The 16833-nt window shown below is 50.0% G+C and overlaps 1 protein-coding gene across 1 annotated transcript in view; it reads left to right on the forward strand.

Moving 5' to 3' along the window:
- Window positions 1-10868, forward strand: part of LOC119445330 (oxysterol-binding protein 1) — a 65617-nt gene extending 54749 nt beyond the window's left edge. The window contains exon 9 of the mRNA XM_037709641.2: window positions 9941-10868. Within this exon, the coding sequence (XP_037565569.1) occupies window positions 9941-10168 (228 nt within the window). The 3' untranslated portion in view covers window positions 10169-10868. The remainder of the gene's footprint in view (window positions 1-9940) is intronic.
- The last annotated feature ends 5965 nt before the right edge of the window (window positions 10869-16833 follow it).

Here is a 16833-nt window from a genome sequence, read left to right on the forward strand (position 1 = left end):
ATGGGTGCCATATATTTCCACTCCCAGCGCCTTTTTGCCGTTGTGGTTGCCGCGATGTTCCGTATAAAGTCCAAGGGCGATAACATGGTTCCCGTGCGCTGTATGCTGTATGTGCGAGTGAAAGCATGCGACGGTGAGCTGAATAGCGCACAAGGGAAGAAAGCGGGAAGGCAGCCCGGGAGGGAGGGGGTGGGGGCGGCACGCGCCGTATCTTATCTTTAGATGGGACGACTTCGGGGTAGAGCGACTCGCGGTCGGCCTGCCGCCGTTTGCATTGCTGCTCCATCGTTTTCGCACGGCACTCGGGGACTTTATCATGATAACCCGGCACCTCGATAGTGCGCACAGAACTCGTAGCAATTAATTAAACCAGCGCGCTTCGCGTGGCCATAACATCGAATCTGATTTTGACGGCACTGTTCCTGGGGAAAAAAAAATGTACATAGGTCGTACTGTTCTATAAGACGCACCAACGAACAATTCAGAAAGAAAACGCGTCTTATACACCGGAAAATACGGTATGCTGAATGTTTTGGTAATATTTCATGAACCAACCCAGCTGATACTGCAGAAACCGAGCAGCTGTTGTGAGCATTCTTTGTGTTACCTTTTAATTGCAGACTTGAGAAATGATCAAGACAAGACATGTTTTACAAAATTGCAATATACATCTATTTGTTATGATATAATGGATGTGTAGCAAGACTACACTGAATGGTTTGGAAATGTTAGGTAAGCTTGCCCAGTTAATACTGGAGAAGTCAGAGTAGCTGTTGGGAGCATTCATTTTGTTTTGCGAACTTTTTTTTGTGTTATTGTTGTAAATTGCAAAGTGATCAAGGCTAGAAATTATTACCAGCATTGGGATATACATTTATTTCTCTTTATTTTAGTGCAATAACCCTATGCTGAATGTTTTGAATATTTTTGGTGAACTTAACCCAGCCTATGCTGGAGAAATCTCAGCCGCTGTTGTAGGCATTCATTTTGTGTTGTGATCTTGAGAAGTTATCAAGGCTAGACATTTTTATTATAATTGCGATATACATTTATTTATTGTAAGTGCAATAAAACTAGTTATTTTTGGAAACGTTAGAGCAAATAAATCCTACTTTGGATGCTGCTTTGAGTCCTTGAAAAACCTGTGACAGGTCCTCGAAAGTCCTAGAATATCTTTGAATTTTTCCCTTGGAAACCTGTACGAACCCTGAAACAGGATCGTCAACTCCGCTGCCGCACAATGCATTCGCTCGGGACAAACCGTGCAACGCGGACGCCAGGGATCTAGATCATGCCTTTGCTCTCTCCCCGCTCCTCTTCATGCTTTCGCGCATGATTTCTCCTCCCCTTCTGCTTCCGGACCGACTACTCTCATCACTTAGCGCCATCTGTCGAGGCACTTGCAAATCACTCAACAGCTTGCTTCCATGTGCGCATGCGCTGAGTGGCGGAGGCCGGTGGCGATGGTGGCGCAAAACGGGCAGTGCGGCACGCGTAGAATGTGTCATCTGCTAGAAACGCGGGCCCTCAACTATGGTACCTCAGCCATCTCTATTTGACAGCAATCAAACACAAAAAATATATGCACACAGATAATAAAAGCGCAAATAAACATATGGGACTGCTTTTTTTGCACGTATGCGAAACATTTTTACATGTCTTCAGACGAAACAGACAATAAATAATGCTGTAAAATATGACACAACAGAAGTACTTGTTTTTCACGCCTGAACGTATGTGAGGGCGTGAAGGTTAGGAATTTTCGTGTTCCATGCTTTGGTTACCATGTCTGCAGTATGTTTATTTGTGCCTGACGGAACAAGGTACAGTGGAACCTCGATTATACGACTGTGAGGGGACCACGCAAAACCGTCGTATAATCCAGGCTTTGTATAATCGTAAAACTAAGAATATAGACAGTGACGCTGAGTCTTGCCCAACAAAATGGGTACAGAGCGCCTGAATAAGTCCGCAGCACGAACCTTCACTGCTTCCAAGGAAGGTAGACTAAATTATTAAAAAATTACCGTATTTATTCAGTTGTAACACGAGTTCCTTGTTTCATGATTTCGTTGCTTGAACTCGACCCTCCGGTTACATTCGAATAACGACAAAATTTACCATTTTAAAACAATCTAAAGCCTGCGATTTTCAGCGTTACGTTGGCAACCTGTAACTTTACGTCTCGATCTAATCCATAGACAAGTCGACCGAAGTTGGGACTTGTTTATACTCGTGTTTTCGCAGTGCTTGTGGCTGGTTACGATGCTGCAATGCTCTACGGCATTTTGCGGTTTGACTTCGTTCATTCGCGACGTTATGGTGACGCAGCGCATTCGGCATGACAGTCGCTTCGAGAAACGAGCAATTTTGACGATCGAGGAGCTGGGAAAGTCTGCCACGGCTTGGTGTCTCGACGTCGACGATTTGCGAATGGCGGCACCAGCGGCAGGCCCACTTTAAATGCGAGGCCAGTTGGGAAAGCTCTGTGCAACTTGAAGTGGCTTGGTACTGACCCCAAATGAAATGATTGTGCGGTCTTTTAAGACGTACTTAAATCTCAAACAAGCTCAACAGCACGGAAGATGAAGATTCCCGGGCGATCACTTTTGGAGATAGTTTCGATTTCGCGAGACTAGGCTCGTCCCGACGCCGAACCCCTCGAAGTATACAGCCGACAGCTCTCTTGGCGCTGCTAGCGAGCTTAGGACAGCGCCACAAACACTTGTCGCGGACGCTTTCAGTGCCGAGTCATGCAAAATTTGGCGAAAGTGAAACTGTCTACGAAAATGATCGCCCGAGAAGGACCGCCCAAGGAAAGCTCCGTCTCCTCTTCAAACGATCATGATGAGTGAGGAGAACGTTTTCAAATTGCGATTCCTTGAATAAAGGTACCATTTCGTTTTCCGTTCATCTCGCATTACATTAGCGGTTTTATTTTCTTCATTTCGAGTGACTGGAAAGTCGCCCCTCGCATTACATTCGGGTAAATGCGGCTTTTTTTTTTTCGAACGGTCGAAACTGGTCAGCGTAAAATTGCGTCGTATAATTGAGGTTATTAATGCATTATTTCTATGGAGGTTCTGCCGGGACCAAACTAATTCGTCGTGAAATGCGGACCGTCGCATGATCGGGGGACATATAATCGAGGTTCCACTGTATCTTGATACTTGTTCGTGAAGAGACTGAACAACAGGACCGGAAACGATGAAGTATTTTGTTCCCGGCTGTAAATATAGGTGTGGCAAAGGTCGCGAGAAGTTTTCGCTCTTCGCGGCGCCATCTGAACTACTGCACCAGTGACGACAAAAAAGTTCCTGAAAGTGCTTAAAGCAAAAGACAAAATATTAATGCGACTCTTTGAGGAGCACCTTATTTTTGATAGGTACTCAGTGAACACAAAGGCGATCTCCGACTAGATGTAAAGAAAGTGCTTTGACTTCGAAAGGGAGCTGTTCCTTCAATTTTTAAGGGAAACCTGGCACAGCTCAATGATGCTGAATGCCAGGAGGAACCAGAAGACACCAATGCGGAAGGACGGGAGGAGCTTACTTTGTCTACGACTACACACACTGCAGATGCCGTTCCTTGGGATGCCGTTCCTGAGACATGCCGTAATGTAAATTCTCAGCCGTGCCTTGGAGAAGATTCCACCAGTTATGAACACACATAATCTGAGGTTCTCTCGTGAAAATCAAAAGCAGGAAACACTGGCAGGGATTCCCAATTATTATGTTTTAAAGGGATACGGACACAAAATCTGAAAATTTTACGAAAATGCTGAAAATGAATCCTCAGTGTGTGATTGCACCGAAAAGAAGTAGTCACTTAGCTCATTTTTGAGCCGATGGCTTTATTTTCGGCGTTTTTGTGAGCACGCGCCACGCCGCCCGACCTGCGGGCGGCGTGATGTCGCGACACCTTCGTCGGATAGCCAGCCGGCCAGCCTCGGTCATTCGAAGTGCGCCGATGCCGCTATCGCGAGCATGCATTCGAGTTCTGGTGCCTCTACCAGCGATGAGTACATGTCTGAAGACGAGGACCATTCCAACTTGGCAAGAAATATTACCGCTTACGGTTATGAGCCTTCCGCGTCAAGCGACGAAGAGCAGGCTGCCGTGGAAATGCCGGTAAGGTTTTCGAGAATCGTAGCGCGAAGATTTCGCTCTGCACCAGACACTTGTGCAAGAATTGTCATTTCCTCTGTAAACTTGCTTTTTCAAGAGCGCACTCAGGTGAGGCATCTGCGAGGTACTTCAGCACTGCGTGGATGACTGAATAGTAGTTTATTTCATCAGCGTGAGCAACTGCACAAGATGGCTGCAAGTTAACAGAAACAGTACCGACATCTTCTCGCCTCCTCTTTTCAAACCCGCCACTGATCATTTCTGCCTTATGTTTTCGGGAGAAGACCGTGGGCACAGCGTCAGGCTTTAGGCGTTGCCTTTTGAACGGCATGCCGAGGCTTTTCAGCAAAGCCGGGCTAGTCACATAATGAGTGTCGACGAAGTGATCTGTGCAAATGAAGTCATTTTTTCGAGGTCTTCAGGCTGGGGGTGGCGGCTGACAGGCAGGTATCGAAAGTTTACGCACCTTCTCGTGTCTGGGAAACGTGCGCAACGGCGTGTCACGACCAACGATGCTGTTATAACAGCAATGTCTGGACATTTCCTTCCGCCGCGACGAACGCGTCAATACCGAGCGACGACCGCGGGGACGCGCATGTAAGACGCACCACCTGTGTGGAGCGCCGACGGGGATAATGTTTCAGACGGACCACGTGCGAAGATTGCCGAAAGCGGTTAAACAAACGCTGCAAGGGACTGACTGACACCCCCAGAAACACTGCGACGGCTGTCGCTGACCTTCGCCGCGTGCGCGGGTGTTATGACATCCAATTTCAACTTCTGCCGGCGGCCGCTTGGAGGCAAGGTGCAACAGAATATCGCAAAAAAAAAGATGTTTCTCGTTCTTTTTTTCAGAGCAGCTTGATGTATTCGTCATATTCAAAAGTTCAACTTTTGTTCCAACGCAAAAAACCACCTGCCAACTTTTATGTCTGTATCCCTTTAATGAGAATGCAGCAATTTTGCTCGCAAGAGAACCGGGCGACACGAAAAGCATCGCGAGAAAAAAGGAAGCAAGCAAAGCATCTTGGCACTTGATGCTTGTTTAAATAAAAAGAGGGATAAACAGCACCTTTGCATAAAAATATTTTTTTCACTGTCGTCAGTCATTGCTTGAGACCGCACGAAGGGCCGTTATATCTCGTTACCATTCGCCTAGTTTTTCTTTCCATCTTAGTTTCCGTAATTTGTTTATTTTCTGTTCCTGTGCCTTGTATAGTTCCATGTAGCCCACCTCACAAATGCCCTGCATTTGGCCTGTATAAAATAAATAAATAAAATGATACATAATTTGTTTCTCCTGCTAACGTCGCTCCGTGAACCGCAAGAGCTATGCGCGCTACAGGCATCAGGGCATGCCTGGAGCAGACAACAAAATGGATAGGCAAGCAGGCGCCGTTGCTATAGCAATGACAGAGACCCAAGCTTTTCTTTCTTTTTATTTGGCTTGGCGGGCCTTCGGTTTGTTGGGCCCGCGTTTCCCATCCACAGTTTTCCTTCATCAGTAGCGGCATCTGGCGAACACGCTGTGAAGCAGGAACCGGCGTTGCAGAAAGTGTCCCTTCCAGACGAGTGGAGTAGGCGCTCCTGTCTTATCTTACTCTTTGGGAGTGGCACATACCCATGGGAACGGATCATATTTTTGGCTGCATTACAGTTGAAGCCCGCAATAATGAAATCGGCGGGGAAAGCGAGCTTTCGCATTAATTTCGTTGTTGCCAAATGAGACAGCACAGACAGGAAATGCGGCGCGAAACAAAAATTTATTGTCAAAATTTCGTTAGCCTACTTTGGTGCCGACATCACAAAGTGAACTGTGTGCGTCCCTGCTAACTTTCAGAGATAAATCATGTTTGCGAAATTTCGTGCAGCGGTGCATCGGATGTGTCGGCGTACAGTTAAACCTCTATAGTAAATATAATGATGTTGGTAAAATTGGCAATTTGCGTTATAATACAGTCAAACCTCGTTAATGTTGTCGGCCAGGAACGATGTTTAGGTACACGCTAAATGATATACGAATTAACCGCCAATGCCAGTTTAGCGGCTACTCATCAGCCGGAGAAGAACTACAGTTAAACCTGCTTATAACGAATCTCCATATAACGAATTCCTGCATATAACGAAGTTTTTCTATTCCCCGCCGTTACTCCGTAGAAGTACATGTATTTGAGACCTCTACGTAACGAAGTGGCAGCTGGAGACCCCCTCGATATAACGAATTTTCCCCTTCAACAACCTACAGATTGCGCCCCAAATTTTGTCATTTTTGCGCGAGCAGCAACCGGAAGCACCTTCTCCGCCACGACGGAATGCGAAGCGAGCGCACGTGTGCGTGCGTGTGAGTGTGTGTGAGGCGGGCCTGCATCGCTCGACTCGGCGATCTTGCCGCCGCCGGCGTGACCTTCCCCCCTCCCTTCATTCAAACCTGATCTTGCCGCTTGCTGCAGCTGACCTAGCCCGCCAAGCCGGCACTCTCCTTTTTCAGTTGATGTTGCCGACGCGCTGGCACACGCTGTGACACATCACACTCGATGAGCGCGGACACGCACTGTCAAACGCTGACACCGTGTGGAAGCGCCGCTGGAGAAGCGAGCGAAGTGACCTTCGTGCTGTTGTCTATCGCTTCAACGCAAACTGAGCGCCGAGAACACACAGCAGGCACAAAGCTACGAGCCGCCGACGCACCTACACTGCTAGACTCTGCCCCAACGCAGATCGCTTTCAAGATACGGCATGTGACCGCGCGCCGCCGCGCAGTACGCAGTTGATGCCAGAGTACAGTACGACGCCGCCCCGCTATCCCTCCCCCCTCGCTTCCTCGCCGGTGCCTCAAGCGCTACGGAAGAAGGCGCGCTTCCTCCCTGCTTTTCATGCGTGCGCGAGATTCAGACGCGGTCGTCGGCTCCCCTCGCACGTTTTCACTCGCACACAAAGCATGCGGCGCGCAGCAACTGCGTTATCATCCTTGGACTTTATACGGAATATTTATTAGCCAAAACCAATTTTAGGACCACAACGCATCATAGACACCATCTTTATATAGCAAATACAGATCTCAAGGGCCATACTTTTGCTGGCGGAAACTGAAAATACGTCATAGTTGTCGCCCCCGGCACTTTGGGCGGCCAATGCCATCGTCAAGCCACCAAGCCAAGCGACATGAAAAGTCAAAATGGCCGCTTGGGCTGGCTCGGGGTGGCAGTTCGCAACGCATGATGCGGGAACGGTCCCACAGTTGCGACACAACAGCGGGGTTACCAATGCATTGGGTTCTATGGGAGCTGTGCCGGGACCGGCCGAAAACAACGTAACAGCCGGGAAAACGCAGCCCCCCGGGACCGTAACAGCGGGGTTCTACTGTAACACTGTACGCAGCTATGACGCCATCGTGACGCTCGCTCTTTGTTTCCGATGCCTCGCGCTTGTGAGAAACGACACGCGTCCACGCATCCGGCACCTGGTGTGACATTCCAAGGATGAGTGCTTCGACGAAAATGGAAAACTGGTGTGCGTTACAATCGAGGGCGCGTTAGAATCGAGTAAATACGGCAAGCATGTCTTTTTAGAATTTTCGTGCCGAACCTGCATATAACGAAATCCTCTTTATAATGGAAGTTTTTCGGGAATTTGTCAATTTCGTTGTATCCAGGTTTAACTGTACGGCACGATGCTCTCAAACATAGGCACTCAGACAGGCTTTACTTGCGGCTAGGCAGCAAAGTATTGGTGATCTTTACTTGCCGCCGTGGTTGCCTTGCCGCGATGACGGCATCTTCAAAACTCGATAAGGACCCGAGCCATTTGTCCATGAGGCCCCGCTTACTAACTAAATTAACAAGCACGGTGTAACGCGTGCACAGGTAAACATGAACAGCAGCGTGCTGTCTCTCGCTCCAATGCGAACTAGACGTCGAAAGCACAGCACATACGAAGCTACCGGTACCAGTTGCACTTTGTCTGCAGATTGCTTTGAAGATGAGGCCCGCGCGGGGGCGCGCACTTTTTCCACGTCGCGGATCACCTTCAAGATACGGTGCCCCCGCGGCTGCCGTCGAAGTAAACCCCTCACTTTCTCGCCTACCCCGCCGTGCCTCGCGTGCGACAGAAGTGCGCTTTCGCCCCTTCTTCCTCCCACGCGCGCCTAGATAGAGTCGGCTGACCCTCGCAAGCTTTCAGTCGCACATATAGCATACAGCGCGCGGCGACGATGTTGCTGTGTTTGGACTTTAAACAAAACCTCAAAGCGACGTCCACGGTCATGGCAGAAATTCGCGTCGCAGTAAAATGTGCTTCTGCGCTGTTACTACTTGAATTGGCTTCGACAGCGAGAGCGAATTCGCACCCCCTACCGGCAGCTTCTTCGTGTTACCGGAAGCTAATCTCGAAGGCCATGCTTTTGTGCACGGCAATCACGAACAGCTTTATGAGCCGGAGTCATGGTGGCCATGTATAAAGTTGACTATTGCTGGCGGCTGTTGTCCAGGCGTCGCAACTCGAGAATCGAACATCTGCGCACATGAAATTTTGCCGATTTTGTGCCTGTGCGTGTAGAACTAGAAAAAAAAACAGTACGCCCTAACCGTTTCGTGGGCAATGAGTGACTACGGCTTAAGCGATCAGCCAATACATGGGGTTCAATTGGGGCTGGGTGTGGGAATCCTCACGACTTCGTTTAAACCGCAATTACACATTAAACGGGTATGTAATAACGAGGTTTGACTGTATAGCATTCTCATTGTATTGAAGTTCAACCTTTTATGCAAATAAGTACAGTTGTCGATGAATTTCTGCCACTTGGGAGGGGCCGTGAAATTTACCAAATTATGGGGCAATCGGAAAGAAGTAAATTTGAATGAGAAAAAAAATTAATTTTGTTAAATTTGAGTCTGCGACGAAAATGTACGGTACTCGTTGATGTGGGATTACAGTTCAGTGACCTTTCACTCTCAAAAGATACAAAATGCATCAAATCCTATAGCATTCATCGGGGATACAAAAAAGTCGCAGTTTCACCCAAAAGGCAAAGCATCGATTGCAATAGCAAATTAGTGGACAGCTATACAAAGTAAGGATAGTAGTTTTATTGGCCATACAAACTTGTAAATAGAGGCACACCAGCTGAATTAACAAGCATTTCCGCCCCAATTTTTTTAAACAACAAGAAAGAGGCATACTTCAGATGCCCCCTTCCCCCCCTCCTTCCGGCACGGCAGGAGCGTGCAGCCGCAGTAAAGTGCGGCCCCTCCACCTCCCTGCCCTCCCTTCGGAACATTGTGCGCGACTGGAAGACTGCGTGCTACCTTCCCGCCCTTGCTTGCGCGAGCCATGATTGCTGGCTCATCGTCGCATGCTTTCCCTCGCACATACAGCGTACGGTGCGTGGTGACAATTTTATCGCCCGTGGACTTTATACGGAACCTCACGGCGACGACGGCAGAAATGCGCCTGGCTAGAATGACCACAATTGCTATCGCAATAAAACATTTCGTTGTCTCGGACTTTCATTGTCGTGGGGTTCGATTGTACTACCTTCGCAATCGGCCCATATTTTCGGTGCAATAGCTACATAGCTGTCGTATTAGTGCGCAAGTTTTTCTTACTTCATTTTTTTAAATTTATTTGTTTCCTCTATCACCTTTTATTCCCTTTACCCCTTTCCCCAGTACTGGGTAGCCAGCCGGTATTTACACTGGCTAACCTCCTTGTCTTTTTTTCCATTTCTTTCTGTCTTCTACATAGCTGCAAAGGGGACTGGTCTGACAATGCCAAGGTTGCTAGTTGCATTTTAATAAATGTGTCTGTTCTTGCAGGTGAAGCTGCAGCTGGAGGAGAAGCAGCGTGCAACACGTCGGCAGCGTGAGGCCGAGGCTGAAGCTGCGGCTGCCCAGGGTCGCCCGTATGTCGGCCACGAGCCGGCCTGGTTCCGCAAAGAGACCGACCCCGTCACGGGCAACCCGATCCACGTCTACCAGAATGAGTATTGGGGCTGCAAGGAGCAGGCCAAGTGGGATCGCTGCCCCTCCATCTATCTGTCTTGAGCCACCAGCAACGTCCCTAAACCCCCCTCCCCCTCCTGTACCATGACTTCTGGGGCTGGTGCAAGCGGGTATGCCTCCAGCCAGTGCTGGTGCCCCAATCGGACAAGGGCAAGTTCTGGCGAATGGTGCCACTCGGGTGCAAGCAAGCCATGCCCTTCCCGCACCTCGACAAACACCTGCCCACTCAGACTGCGCAACTTGTTCACTTTGCGAGCGTTGTTGGTGATCGGTTAATGCGCAAGACCCGGGATGAAGCCAACTCCACACGAGCGGATGTATGGCCAGGCCAGGAGTTGGTGGCCCGCGGTCTCTTGTGTCGATCGCCGAGGTTCACGTAGTAAGATAATCTATATAATGATACGTTTTGAATATCCCACTCCAGTGTGGAAGTGAGCGGGCCATAGCCCGGAGGAGCAAGACCCCCGAGTGATCGAAATGTGCGGTCTACCTACCTGCCGGGTGAGCCTGTGGAGCTGTGGCGGCTCTGTGATGCGAACTACTGTTGTGATGGGAAGTGTGCAAGAGGAGGGGGCCCCTTCTTGTTGACATGCTACCGCTTCCATGCCTTTTTTTTTTTAAAGTCGTTGTTGGAAAAGCCTGCTATATACATATATGTATACATACATATACGAACTGCAACACACACCTGGAGAAATTAAATGTTCTGTTTTTTAGGGAATTAAAATTCTTGGTTTTATAATTTGTGCACGTTCTGTTGGCTTGCAAGCTCTGGCTTGCAGCCATGTCTACAACTTCAATATTTTTTTACCAGTTGGAAATGTGTACTCTTGTGTCCATTTACGGTGGATTATCTTGTCCTAACTTGGCATATTGAAAAGGCTGTTCATCAGCTTTGTTGGCTGTCTTATCTAACATGCAGCACAAGATTACTGGTTTAAAGTGTTGAAACAGAAAATTGGAACAACAGAGCGTCTCTTCTTGGTGTGTCACAATACGCCAACTGAGCCTTGTACAGCTCGTTGCTCTTGCAAAAAAGTTTTTTTCATTCTTCACCGCATGCTTGACTGCCTGGGCACACTTAGTTGTGCATAATCAGGGCTGCTAGTAACATGACTGAAGCTGTAGTGTATAGCAAAATTTGAAAGCTTGTGCAATGGAAATTGTGGCTTGGTGTCGCTTTGAAGTACCTCTGAGAGACTCTCCTTGAAAAAAAAAATTTTTTTTTTCAATATTTGTACTGGAGCTTTGAATATTCACCCAAATATTTTTTCAAGCAGATTTCAAATGTGTCATTAGTTTTTGTGTAGCTGCTATAGTTCTTGAGTTATATCCTTCACTATTGCAAAATATAGTGATTTTGCGGGTACTTTATTGTGTTAAACTTTCACAAAAACTTTTCAGCTGTAATGTATTTAGCTCTTTGTAGACCGCAAACTGCTGCTATCTCATCAAACAGCATGTACAATTACTGGAACTATGAAAAAGAAAAATTGGGACACATTTGGTGGAAGGTGCTGCAATCCCCGACCTCACCCTGGAACTTCGCAGCCGAACGTTGCCGACTGCTTCAGCCGCTACCATGCTCGAGCCTACCGACAATCCGCTTGCCGCTTCCGCCGCGCCCATCATTTGCGGCGCCGTCCAGCGGCAGCGGGACCCCCCCGTCTTCAGCGGAGCCGGTGAGACAGACGTGGAAGATTGGCTCTCTACCTATGAGCGCGTCAGTGAGAACAACAAGTGGGATGACCCGACGAAGTTACGTTCCGTCATCTTCTATCTTGCTGACGTTGCGAACCTCTGGTTCCGCAATCATGAGCGGGACCTCCAAACCTGGTCCGCTTTCAAGGCAGCATTCACGGAAGTCTTCGGCCGCCCAGCCTTACGAAAGCTCCGTGCTGAACAGCGTCTACGCCAGCGCGCTCAACAACCCGGCGAGACCTACACCAGCTACATAGAGGATGTCGTCGATATTTGTGCCCGCGTCGATTCTACCATGAGTGAAGAGGACAAGGTGAAGCACATCCTCAAGGGCATCGAGGACGACGCATTTCAAATGCTTCTCGCGCGAAACCCTTCATCTGTCGCAGCTGTCGTCACTCTTTGCCAGAGCTTCGATGAGCTGCGTCGCCAGAGGGTCCTTGCGCGCAGCGCTGTTGCACCCGGCCACTCTCTCTCGGGCCTCACGCTTCCCTCCAAATCCTCGCCAGAATCCTCACTCTCAGTTCAGATTAAGGATTTTATTCGTGAGGAGGTGGCGCGCCAACTGTCTATGCTGCCTCTCAGCGATCGACCCCTACAGCCTGACACATCTCTGGCCGCTCCCATTAGGAGAGCCATTCGCGAGGAACTTGCCGACTCGCTACCTTTGGCTCAACCATGTCCTCCCGTGGCGGCACCTCTGACCTATGCCGCAGTCGCAGCGCGACCTGCGCCGCCGACATTCGCATTTCCTGCGACAGTGCGACCTCAAGCAGTGCCAACTCCCGTGTCGCCTCCTATTCCGCCTCGAAGCCAAGTTCAACACCCTTGGCGCACACGCGACAACCGACCCATATGTTTCGCTTGCGGTTTCGCCGGCCATGTCGCGCGCTTCTGCCATCGTCGCATGCCACCTACTAACCCTGCTGTCTCAACGCCTGGGTATGGATATTCCCACGATGCTACCGGCCATTCCATGCATCCCGACCCAGAGTATCCGCCGTCTTCTCGACGCCCTTTCGGCAACCATCGTTCTCCGTCACCACGTCATCGCTCGCTTTCCCCCTTACGTCGTCGCCAGTCACCTAGCGAGGGAAACTAGTTGCTGCAGTTCTGCAGGCACGAACTGCCAGCTTCGCGACTTCTACAAGGCCTGCACAGTCGCCACGCAATTTACTGGACGTTTTGGTTGAAGGAACCGCCACGATTGCGCTTATTGATACTGGGGCTGCGGTTTCTGTTATGGACGAAAAGCTTTGTCGTAAGCTCCGCAAGGTCACCACGCCGTTGTCTGGTTTGCTACTGCGTACCGCGAGTGCGCAGCATATAGCGCCGCTCGCTCAATGTACCGCAAGAGTGCTCATTGCCGATGTTGTTTATGTTGTTGAATTTTTCGTGCTTCCTTCATGTTCACATGACATCATTCTTGGCTGGGACTTCTTGTCTCACCATCGTGCCATCATCGACTGTGCTCGGGCCGAAGTGGCGCTTTTCCCGCTTTCCGAAGCCTCGCTGCCTGACCCTTCTGAAAGTAAAGCCGCCAAGCTCACGGTTGTCTCCGATACAAACATACCACCCGAAATGTCGGTTCTTGTGTCCGTATCTTGCTCCGCCGCGCCAGACGCTACGGTGCTTTTTACACCATCGCCTATTTTTCTACGTCGCAAGGCTCTACCTCTACCATTTGCCGTCCTCAACACTGTATCTGGATTATCCACTATGCTTGTGTGTAACCCGCTTCAATCCCCTGTGACCTTACTGCGTGGAGAATCCCTTGGTCGTGTTCAGCCCCTTGACCCGCTTCACATTCTCGATACTTCCGACGACATGGCCTGTTATGAGCTCGACGCCCTCACTTCTCCATTGCTGTGCGCCTCATCATCATCATCATTGTCGTCGTCGTCATCAGATGTTCTTGAATCGGCCTTGGACGCCGATCTGCCACCTGCGTACCGCCAGCAAGTCCTCGCGCTTCTTCAGAATTTTCGCTCGTCGTTTGATTGCGACCAACCATCCCTGGGACGTACGGCGACCGTCACTCACAGCATCCACACTGGTTCCCATCCACCATTACGCCAGCGACCATACCGCGTGTCGGCAGCCGAGCGACAAATAATTACCGAGCAAGTCGACGATATGCTGCATCGTGGCGTCATTCGGCCTTCCCAGAGTCCTTGGGCGTCTCCTGTAGTATTAGTACGCAAGAAGGACGGCTCAATACGCTTCTGTGTGGATTACCGTCGGCTCAATAAGATAACTCGTAAAGATGTCTATCCGCTGCCTCGGATAGATGACGCCCTCGACTCCCTACAAGGCGCGGAGTACTTCTCATCTTTGGACCTTCGCTCCGGCTATTGGCAAGTGCCGATGGCTGAAGACGACTGCGAGAAGACCGCTTTCGTCACACCCGACGGCTTGTATGAATTTACCGTAATGCCATTCGGGCTCTGCAATGCGCCCGCTACTTTCGAGCGTATGATGGACACTATCCTTCGTAACTACAAGTGGAAAACATGTCTATGCTATCTTGATGATATTGTCGTGTTTTCGCCCGATTTCCCGACGCACCTCGTTCGCTTGCGTGAGATCCTGACCTGTCTCACCTCTGCCGGCCTCCAATTTAACATCAAAAAGTGCCGTTTTGCTGCCCGCAAGTTAACAATATTGGGACACGTTGTTTCGAAGGATGGTGTACTTCCTGACCCAGCCAAGCTTCGCGCGGTCGCAGAGTTTCCGATGCCCACTACTCTTAAGGCACTCCGCAGCTTTATAGGGCTCTGCTCTTACTTTCGGCGTTTTGTGCGCAATTTTGCCACTATTATCGCACCACTGACCAATTTGCTTACGGCTAGCAGCGGCATCTCCGCGTGGTCAACTTCGTGTGACGACGCCTTCAAGCAACTACGTCGTCTACTTACTTCGCCGCCGATTCTTCGACACTACGATCCGACAGCGCCCACAGAGCTACACACGGACGCCAGTGGCATCGGACTTGGTGCAGTCCTAGCGCAACGGAAAGACGGCTACGACGAGTACGTCGTCGCATATGCGAGTCGCACTTTAAAGAAGGCAGAAGCCAACTACTCTGTCACAGAGAAAGAGTGCTTGGCCATTATTTGGGCTCTAGTCAAATTTCGTCCATACCTATATGGTCGCCCTTTTGACATTGTTACCGACCACCACGCCCTTTGCTGGCTGTCCTCGTTGAAAGATCCGTCAGGTCGCCTCGGCCGCTGGGCACTTCGCTTACAAGAATATAACATCCGCGTTGTCTACCGATCGGGCAGAAAGCACTCCGACGCCGATGCGCTTTCCCGATCACCGCTACCTTCCGATGTGGCTTCAGTGTCAACACCCTTCGCATCCATGTCGACGATCAACGTCGCTGATATGCCGGCCGAGCAGCGTAAGGATCCCCTGCTTTCAACTATGCTGAATTTCCTCCACGATCCATCCGTCACACCCTCTTCTCGAACACTTCGTCGCCAAGCCGCTCACTTTGCTGTCCACGACAACGTCCTTTACCGCAGAAATTATTTGCCTGATGGTCGCAAATGGCTGCTTGTGATACCACGACACATGCGTACTGACATATGCGCTTATTTCCATGCCACTCCTCATAATGGTCACGCCGGCGTTCTGAAAACGTACACTCGGCTGAGGCAGCGTTTCTACTGGCAGGGCATGTATCACTTCGTGCGCCAGTACGTACGCGCTTGCACGGCGTGCCAAAGGCGTAAAATTCAACAGCGCCCTCCTGGCGAGTTACAGCCGCTCCCCTGCCCGGCCCGGCCATTTGATCGCGTCGGCATAGACCTATACGGGCCACTTCCCTACAGTTCCTCGGGTAACCGATGGATAATTGTAGGCGTCGACCACTTGACGCGCTACGCCGAGACTGCCGCACTTCCGGCGGCTTCTGCGCGTGACGTTGCCTTCTTCATCTTGCGGAACTTTGTTCTTCGACATGGAGCACCACGCGAACTGCTCAGCGACCGGGGGCGTGTGTTCCTGTCCGAAGTAATACAAGCCCTTCTCGCTGCATGCAGCATCGTTCACCGCAAGTCTACCGCCTACCACCCGCAAACGAACGGCTTGACAGAGAGGTTCAACCGCACACTCAGGTGACATGTTGACTATGTACGTTGCCTCGGACCACAGTAACTGGGACACTGTTTTGCCGTTCGTCACGTATGCCTATAATACCGCCACACAAGCTACCACTGGCTTTTCGCCATTCTTTCTGTTATATGGTCGCGAGCCCTCGTGTACAATGGACACCCTGCTCCCATACCGACCCGACGCTTCTGAATGCACGCCAGTGTCTGAAGCCGCCAAATACGCAGAGGACTGTAGGCAGCTCGCCCGTACCCTTACGACCGCCGCCCAAGGTCGCCAAAAGCTGCGGCATGACAGTGACGTGCCTACACCACATTTTCCGCCTGGTTCCCTTGTTTGGTTGTGGATCCCACCTCACAGCCCTGGCCTTTCAACCAAACTTCTTCCACGCTATGATGGTCCCTACCGCGTCATCGACCGTACCTCGGCTGTCAACTACGTTGTCGAGCCTGTGACGCCATCACACGACCTCAGACATCGCGGACGTGACACAGTTCATGTCAGCCGACTTAAGCCATACTATGACCCCCTGATCCTACCTACGCCGTAGGTCGCCAGGATGGCTCATCTTCTCTCCCGGGGGCCATTGTAGTGAAGAAGAGGAAGAAGTGCCCTTGCGTCTGTCGCTGTGCGCACCATCAGCGTTCGTGGACTGCCTCGATTGCGTGCGACGTCTAATAAATCGTCATATCACAACTGGAACAAATGTTTTTCACAATAACATGAAGATAACCTTGTATACTTATAATTGTCCTATACTAACAAAATTTGGCATACATACTCTTGAAGGTATGTACAGTGAACATATGTACAGACATCTACTTGAAATTGCAATATCTCTTAGCAGAAGTTGTGAAGTACTAGGTTATATTTTAGGAAATCAAGAA

This window comes from Dermacentor silvarum, chromosome 3 (genome assembly GCF_013339745.2).
Source record: "Dermacentor silvarum isolate Dsil-2018 chromosome 3, BIME_Dsil_1.4, whole genome shotgun sequence".
NCBI lineage: Eukaryota > Metazoa > Arthropoda > Arachnida > Ixodida > Ixodidae > Dermacentor > Dermacentor silvarum.